The sequence below is a fragment of the Grammomys surdaster genome, unplaced genomic scaffold (genome assembly GCF_004785775.1).
Source record: "Grammomys surdaster isolate TR1022 unplaced genomic scaffold, NIH_TR_1.0 126036, whole genome shotgun sequence".
Lineage (NCBI taxonomy): Eukaryota > Metazoa > Chordata > Mammalia > Rodentia > Muridae > Grammomys > Grammomys surdaster.
In genome coordinates this window covers 2,188,928-2,197,502 of record NW_021620849.1, presented here as the reverse complement: position 1 = coordinate 2,197,502, position 8,575 = coordinate 2,188,928, and the positions used below count along the sequence as shown (strand labels likewise).

Below are 8,575 nucleotides of genomic sequence, written 5' to 3'. Positions count from 1 at the left end.
GTGTGTGTGTGTGTGTGTATCCATCCTAGACAAGGTTCGGTGATTGAGACCTGCCAGGTGGGGTCAGAGCTTGTAATCCCACTGCGGGAAGCACTGGAAGGAAGGCAAGAGACTTGCTTTCTACAGACAAGGCCTGCACTGAAGCAATGACATCCCAGATCAGGCAGGAGAGTGTGGTAGTTTCTCCAGCAGCAGCAGCTATGCAGGGTGACCTCAGGCTACCTTGATGAACAATTTTCACCAGTGGTATGAGGTGAGATTAAATCAGGAAAAAAAGAAGTGACTTACACACCATATCCAGGTCCTTACTGGTCATCAGGCTAATTAACATGAATTGATTTTGAGAAAAAATATTAGGCAAGTGACGTCCTAGGTCATGATGAAGATGCTTCTGTGCACAGACTCAGAGCACAGGGTGGAAGATGGAACTGTCTCCAAAGCAAGGGTCTGAGTCCTTGAGTACCTCAGCTGTCATCTTGTCATTTCTGTGGTGGTGAAGCACAGGCTGTCTGCCTGCATTGCGTGGGTCTGGTGTGGGAGCTGCCACAGCCACGGCCTTTTCCCAAGTGACATACATGACAGAGATGAGGCCTGGAGACCACAGAAGTGTGACATTAAGTGGCATGGCAAGGTTGTGATGTTTGAGCTGGGTTTTGAAGTATAAATAAGACCTTGACAAGAAATAGAGGAAAGGTATTCCTGGCCAAAGGACCAGAGGAACAAAGGACACAGATAAGAGGCTCAGGTGCCTGAGAAAAGCTGGCTCTGGAAGTGAAAGAGAAGCAGCCAGAGGGTCAAGCCCAGGGATGGTGTTGGCCTGAGCTAGAGTCTCACTCTCACTGTGACAGCAGTGACAGCCATCTCACCCACATACCCAGGAAAACCTCCCCGCTGAGCACACTGTCAGGGCAGGGCGACAGGAACCCTAAAGCTGCCACGGCCTGCTAGGTGGAAGAGCCTGTGCCAAGACAGTGGCTACAGGGAGAGACTTTTCTTAGAGTCCCCCAGAGGTGAGAAACTGCAGAGTCCACCCACGCTCCCCTAATCTGGGTTGGTACCATTCTTGGAGTTAAGCCAAATCTAGACACCAGGGCCCTTTGCAGAGGGTTCCAAATTTCAGCCAGCTGGCTCATGGTCCATGTCCAAAGCAAACAGGAAGAAGCTAGAAGGCCAGGCAGAACCTAGCTCTTTGTTTGGAGACGGGATTAATTGAATGGACTCGTGGGTCTGCCTGCTGTTCAGGTAGGGGACATACAGGCCAAGTTGGGATGCGATGAAGGAGTATGAGGTTGGGGCATGGACCCCAGGGTGTGGACTTCAGGCTTGTAAGAATAAGACCTTGGCTATTTCTTAACACCATCAAGGACGCTTTGTTGGAGGAAGCATGGGAAACCCTTTGAGGCCTCAACCCATATCGCTGCAATCTGGTGTATCATTATGTACCTTTCCAACAGAGTTTCCCACTAATGCTTCTTGGCCATCAGCCCAGGCTGATAGGTACAGCTGCTGTTCACTGCAATGGTGTCCACTCTGGCTCCAGATTCAGGCCCTGGGGCTCGGCTGTCAAATGTGGGGGAGACCAGAGAGTTCTGTGTACTCTTGGCCTGAAAGGTAGACCATCAGAAGTTCCAGACACCTCAAACACAGATGCTGGCCTGGCTAGCCAGAGTAGAAGGTAACTCTACACACCTGATTCGCCCACCATATGCTCATTCAATCACTTCCCTGAAGGCCAGGGGACAGGGTGCTGGATGAATGAAATCCTGGAGGATGAGATAGGCTGGAAGAGGGATCAGAGAAGGCCAGTAGTTCTCTTAAGATACCCTTTAGGCAGGGTCAGGGTGGAGATAAGGGCTGGAGAACTTCAAAAAGGGATTTCTTCTGGAATGACTTGTTCACTTGCTCAGCTGCATATGTGGGCATCTACACAACAGATACATATGGAATACATACTAGGTGGTTGGCACAGAGCCAAGTCTGAGGGGCAGAAATAGCCAGGGTCTTATTCATACAAGCCTGAAGTCCCCAGCCCATGCTACCACCACACAGAGGAGAAACTCATGCTGAAGTATAGGGATCTGGAGAGGAGGTACACCATGCATCTGGGCTGGAGGGGCCAGGGAGGGTGGGCAGCTCCTCTAGGACTTGAAAGTATCAATAGAAGCTGATCAGGTAAGAGAGAAGACAAGTCTATCTGAATGCGTGCACGTGTGTGTGTGTGTGTGACTCTGTCTGTGTCTGTGTCTGCTTCAGGGGGCAGGTTCCTGGGATGAGGGTGAGAAGTGAGTGGGCTGATTTCTGTATACCGTTTGTGACTCCCTTAGGAAAGTAGCAAAAGGAAGATTTGCAACAGTGGAAAGTAACGGCCCGACTGTGATGAGTGGTTTTAAGGGGCCTGCTGGAAGCAGGGAATTTATAATACAGTAGGGTCTGAGAGAGGCTGTGAGGAGATGGGGGCGAGCATCGGCTGGTGTGGCTGTCTGGGAGGCAGGACTGGTGAGGGAGAATGGTAAGGGAGTTGGTAAGTGATGTGTTCATGTCTACCTCAGACAGAGAGGCGAGGGCAGGGCTGTGCTGTGGGGAGGACGGACTTGGCTGTAAGTGTCCACCATGGGACGGCTCATGTGCGTCCCCTTAAATCCGCTGGGTGAAACTGAATGGGAAGTACTGTCATTTGCTCATGAGAGGAAAAGGTTCTGGAGTGTAAAGTCACCTGTTATAACTCTTTACAGGAGAGAGAGAGAGAGAGAGAGAGAGAGAGAGAGAGAGAGAGAGAGAGAGACTGACTCATTTAGCCTTCCTTGGAGAGCTGAGAGAAAAGAAATTGGTCAGGAGGGAAAAGGGGAGAATCTGAAGAATGTCCCAAGGGGCCTCTGGCTTCTGTTGAGGAACCCAGTCTAAAGTCGGATCCAGTACGCTTTTGATGACCTTCTGGGAACTGGCTTCATTCTGCTTTGCCTGCCCTACCTTTCGAGCCTGGTGAGTCCTTCCCTGCGTCTAGCCTCCGTCCTCATGAGTCTGTTCTCTCCATTTCTGCTTGCAGGTAGATCACTGCCTTACCCCTGCCTCTGGGTGCCAAGCGTGCAGCCTGCCCTCCAGCCCCGACTCCACCTGATCTCCACCCCCCCACCAGCCAGGCCACCCGCAGCGGGTAACCATACACTGTGTAGGTTACAGCAGGGATCTCCCCCACCCCCGAAGCCAGCTTTGCATACAGTTTCATTTCTGATCTCTCTAAAGCCCGGGCAGAGCATACCCCTGTCCAGCCTAGTGACCTTCGCCTGAGCTCTGGTTAATATTTGTCTGATCCAAAGGCAGTGGGGCTCCGCCCCCGTGAAGATATAAACTGGCCCGGGGCTGCTCTGCCTTCCTGTTGGCCTGAGCTACTCCAAGCTCCCTGCCCACCAGCATCATGGCCAAGGGTTTCTACATTTCCAAGACCCTGGGCATCTTGGGCATCCTGTTGGGCGTGGCAGCTGTGTGTACCATCGTAGCGCTGTCGGTGGTCTATGCTCAGGAGAAGAATAGGAATTCAGAGAACTCTGCCGTAGCCCCCACGCTCCTGGGCAGCACCTCAACCACCACCTCAACTACCACCTCAACTACCACCTCAGCCACCACCTCAACTACCAGCCCTGCTATAGATGAAAGCAAACCTTGGAACCAGTATCGCTTGCCTAAGACTCTTATACCTGACTCCTACCGGGTGACCCTGAGACCCTACCTCACCCCCAACGAGCAGGGCCTGTACATCTTCAAAGGTTCCAGTACTGTTCGCTTTACCTGCAATGAGACGACGGACGTCATCATCATCCACAGCAAAAAGCTCAACTACACCCTCAAAGGGAACCACATGGTGGTGTTGCGAGCCCTGGATGACTCTCAGGCACCTAACATTAGCAAAACTGAACTGGTAGAGCGTACTGAGTACCTGGTGGTGCACCTGCAGGGGTCCCTGGTAAAGGGCCATCAGTACGAGATGGACAGTGAGTTCCAGGGGGAGCTGGCTGATGACCTGGCTGGCTTCTACCGCAGCGAGTACATGGAGGATGGCAACAAGAAGTAAGTTAAAGGTCATGGGCACGGGCTGCATCTGGGGCTTATGGAAAGGGAGGGGCCGGAAGCTTCAGGAGACCTCAGTAGCTCCATTGCTCATCTGTAGGGGAGGCAGTTCCTGGGGGTTCGGGGTTGTGGGGTGGAAGAGCTCCTCGGATGGACAGGAATACTGAAGCTTGGAGGAGAGAAAACTGTCTGGGACCCCTCAGCTCACACCAGCGTGAAGCCTGCCAGGGCTTAGATGGCATCTGGAAGCTTTGGTCTCCCAGGGCAGCTGGTTGATCAGGATCCTGAGGCTGTGTGGGGTTGTGTGAAAGGGAGTAAGCAGATTTGGACAGCCATCTTCTGTACCCTTAAACGAAGCTCCTTGCACCTTCTCTAACACACTGCTTTGGGCAGAGTGGTGGCCACAACGCAGATGCAGGCTGCTGACGCTCGGAAATCCTTCCCATGCTTCGATGAACCAGCCATGAAGGCCTCGTTCAACATCACGCTCATCCACCCCAGCAACCTCACTGCTCTGTCTAACATGCTTCCCAAAGGTGAGTCTGGTAGCCCTGGGTTTGCCCCGAACTGTTGTGCAGAGCAGGAAGCCCACACACTTACATGCCCCATGCCCAGGTTCCAGTCCCTTGCCGGAAGACTCTTCCTGGACCGTTACTGAGTTCCACCCCACCCCCAAGATGTCCACGTACCTGCTGGCCTATATCGTGAGCGAGTTTAAATGCGTAGAATCCAACTCATCCAGTGGTGTCCAGGTATGGAACGGGCTGTATGTCACGGGTCGGCCCTGGCCCTGGCTTGAGGGACTTTCTCAGATCTTCTTAGTACTAGCTTCTGAATTATTAGGCTGTTGAGTCCCAGCTATGAGTGATCCCAAGAACTTTTTTGTTTTTTTTGTTTTCCAGGCAGGGTTTCTCTGGTGTAGAATTGAGAAACTGTCTGTCCTGAACCTTGCTCTGTAGACCAGGCTGGCCTCAAACTCACAGAGATCCACTTGCCTCTGCTCCTGAGTGCTGAGGTTAAAGTTGTGTGCCACCACACCTGGTGCCCAGTTGGTTTTTTTTTTTTTTTTTTTTTTTTTTTTTTTTTTTTTTTTTTTTTTTCGAGACAGGGTTTCTCTGTGTAGCCCTGGCTGTCCTGGAACTCACTCTGTAGACCAGGCTAGCCTCGAACTCTCGAACTCAGAAATCCGCCTGCCTCTGCCTCCCAAGTGCTGGGATTTAAGGCGTGCACCACCACTGCCCGGCTGGTGCCCAGTTTTTAATTTAGAACAAATTTGTTTTCTGTGTGTGGGTGTTTTGCCTACATGGATGTCCATGTACCACTTCCATGCTTTGGAGGCCAGAAGAGGGCATCCAGTCCTCTGAAGTTACAAACAGTTGTTACCTGTTACACACAGTGAGTGCTGGGAATTGAACTCAGATCTTCCTGAAGAGCTCTTGACCACTGTCTTGGTCAGGGTTACTATTGCTGTGGTGAAACACGGGGACCAAAAGCAAACGGAGGAAGAAAGGGCTTATTTGGCTTATGCTTCCATATAGTGAGCCATCAATGAAAGAAGTCAGGCCGGAACTCAAGCAGTATTGGAACCTGGAGGCAGGAGCTGGTACAGAGGTCGTGGAGGGGTGCTGTTTACTGGCTTCCTCTTCCTGGAATGCTCAGCTTTCTTTCTTTAGAACTCAGTACTACCCCCAGCCCAGAGGTCACACCACCCACATGGATCATCGAGAAAGAAAATGCTTTACAGGCCTGTCTCCAGACAGATCTGAAAGCATTCCTCAAGTGAGGTTCCATCTCTCAGATGGCTCTGGCCTGTCGACATAAAATTAGTCAGCATAGCCACTGAGCCATCCATCCACCCCTCTGTTTTAGACACGATCCACTAAGGTGCCCAGGCTGGCCTTGAACTTGTGACCCTCCTGCTTTGGCCTCTTAAATGCTGAGTGTATAGGCATGTGACCATGCTCAGTTTTCTCTGTTTAATCTAGTTGGTCTCCATCCTGACTTATCAGGGACCTCTAGCTCCTTGTATCCTGGGAGTCTACCCATTCTCTTCAGGATCCCAGAGGACCCTAAACCTGACCTCCTCCCTCTCATTCTGCAGATTCGAATCTGGGCTCGGCCCAGTGCCATTGATCAGGGCCAAGGTGATTATGCACTGAATGTTACAGGCCCCATCCTAGACTTCTTTGCCCAACATTATAATACATCTTACCCGCTACCAAAGTCTGGTGAGTGACCATGGGACCTTCATGGAGGTAGTACCAGGATACCCATTCAGACGCCTCCCATTGACACCTGGATCCCCTCCACAGACCAGATTGGCCTGCCTGACTTCAATGCTGGAGCCATGGAGAACTGGGGGCTAGTGACCTACCGTGAGAGTTCCATGGTCTTTGACAGTAATTCTTCCTCCATTAGCAACAAGGAGCGGGTGGTCACTGTAATTGCTCATGAGCTGGCCCATCAGGTGAGTAGCAAAGGCCTTGGGGTATCAAGTCCTCACCTGGCCTGTGCCAGTAGACAACCAACACATGGTTAGATGCTATTAGTGATGGCAAGGCCCATGAGGCTCAGTGACTCGTCTGTGTCCCCTGCAGTGGTTCGGCAACCTGGTGACGGTGGATTGGTGGAATGACCTGTGGCTGAACGAGGGCTTTGCCTCCTATGTAGAATATCTGGGTGCTGACTATGCAGAACCCAGCTGGAATCTGGTGAGTCTCCATTCTGGGAGTTGGGCCGAGGTGGAAGAGTGGAGTGTCTACGACACCCCTTCTGATCTCCTGATGGCATCTGGGGACTCCGCAGAAAGACCTCATGGTACTGAATGACGTGTACCGTGTGATGGCCGTGGACGCGCTCGCCTCTTCCCACCCACTTTCCAGCCCTGCCGATGAGGTCAAAACGCCAGCCCAGATCAGTGAGCTGTTTGACACCATCACCTACAGCAAGGTGCTTTCTGGTTTCTGAGTTAGGGTGGGAAGGGGTGCACCCCACAGAGGGGGTTCTCACAGCTGCTGCTCTGGGAATGCTTGGCCTGCTGAACCCCCTCTCCTCCAACCCTAGGGAGCCTCAGTCATTAGGATGCTGTCCACCTTCCTGACAGAGGACCTGTTCAAGAAGGGCCTTTCAGTGAGTACAGCTCCAGGCGGTCCCTCTGCATGGTGGCTTCCCCCCAGCATAACCCTCCACAGCCCTGAGTGTCACCCAGCCCTTACCAAGGTTTGTCATCTCCACAGTCTTATCTTCAAACCTTCCAATACTCGAACACCATTTATCTGGACCTGTGGGAACACCTGCAAAAGGTGGGTAATAAGCCTTCTCCATTCAAGTCCTAAGGCCCAAAGTCCCTGGGGACAGCCTGTGAGCGATTGTGCCCAGCTGCTGTGTTCAGTAATCCAGGCTAACTGTCTGGAGCCTCAGTGGCTTGTCTATAAAATGGGTATAAAGATGGATCCTTAAAGAGGGTGGGTAAGACCCCTGCTCATAACTCATTTCAGGTTTTCTTATTTTTTTTTTTTTTAAATGGGTTCTCTTCAGTTGGTTCTCCCATCTTGTTTCTGAGGCAGGGGATATCTTGTTTCTCCGCGTGAATACTTGACTCCCCATCTCCCCTTAGGAGAGCTGGTATTATAGATACATGCCAACACATCTGGCTTTTTGTTTTGTTTTGTTGGGACAGGTTCTCACTGTGTAGCCTTGGCTGTCCTGGAACTTACTCTGTAGACCAGACTGGCCTCGAACCCAGAGATCTACCTGCCTCTGCCTCCTCAGCATATCCTACCAGCCTGCACCACCAGAGCGGGGCCCACATCAGGTTCTTGCGTAGCTGCACAGTGGGGAGCCTTGTGGGTCCCTTAGTGCTGAGAATAGGAGCTTCAGGGCTCCCCTGCCCAGCTACTTCCTCTATCCCCCTTCTTCCTCCTCCTTCTCCTCTTTCTTCTGCCAGAACTTTGGAACCAGACATTTAACTGACTCATCCCTCTCAGCTGCTCTGTGCCCCATGGCTGTCCCAACCTGGCACGTCCTTCCACACACCAGCACGTTGGATGCAAACTCTGACCCTCTAACCCAGCCTGCCTCACATTCCATTCCTCAGCTTCCAAGCCCCCTGCCTCACCCAGAGGCTGCTCTCCGTCCTGCCTCTCCTCAGGGCTGGAGTCCACCCTCCCCACCCTCTCCATGCCCTCCAGTCTTCTCTGCAGACTTCACCCACTCTTCCTTGGCCCCGCCCACCTCTTTGTTCCTCTAGCGCCCTAGGGCTCTGTCTTTCTGTTCAACCGCTCCCTGGCTGCTGCAGTCTGTCTTTCTAGGCCCCAAGGCCATCTCACTGGGAAGGGGATATCACAGAGTCATAGCTAGGCAGGGTCTAGTCTCATGACCCCTGCCCCAACCCTATCCCTACCCCTACCCCCATCCCATCTGCAGACCCAACTGGTTAACCCCTCCACCCTGATTCTGACAGCTGACTTGGTGGTGCCTTATGGGATCCTCCCTCCACCACCTGCCTTCCTGG

The 8,575-nt window shown here is 52.4% G+C and overlaps 1 protein-coding gene across 1 annotated transcript in view; it reads left to right on the top strand.

The window, feature by feature from the left end:
• Positions 1-1,205: 1,205 nt before the first annotated feature.
• The window catches only part of Anpep (alanyl aminopeptidase, membrane), a 19,492-nt gene continuing 12,122 nt past the window's right edge, over positions 1,206-8,575 (top strand). Inside the window, exons 1-10 of the mRNA XM_028754807.1 lie at positions 1,206-1,242; positions 3,044-4,062; positions 4,456-4,598; positions 4,678-4,814; positions 6,164-6,290; positions 6,375-6,529; positions 6,660-6,773; positions 6,868-7,011; positions 7,126-7,191; positions 7,299-7,364. Coding sequence (XP_028610640.1) covers positions 3,413-4,062; positions 4,456-4,598; positions 4,678-4,814; positions 6,164-6,290; positions 6,375-6,529; positions 6,660-6,773; positions 6,868-7,011; positions 7,126-7,191; positions 7,299-7,364 — 1,602 coding nt within the window. The 5' untranslated portion in view covers positions 1,206-1,242; positions 3,044-3,412. The remainder of the gene's footprint in view (positions 1,243-3,043; positions 4,063-4,455; positions 4,599-4,677; positions 4,815-6,163; positions 6,291-6,374; positions 6,530-6,659; positions 6,774-6,867; positions 7,012-7,125; positions 7,192-7,298; positions 7,365-8,575) is intronic.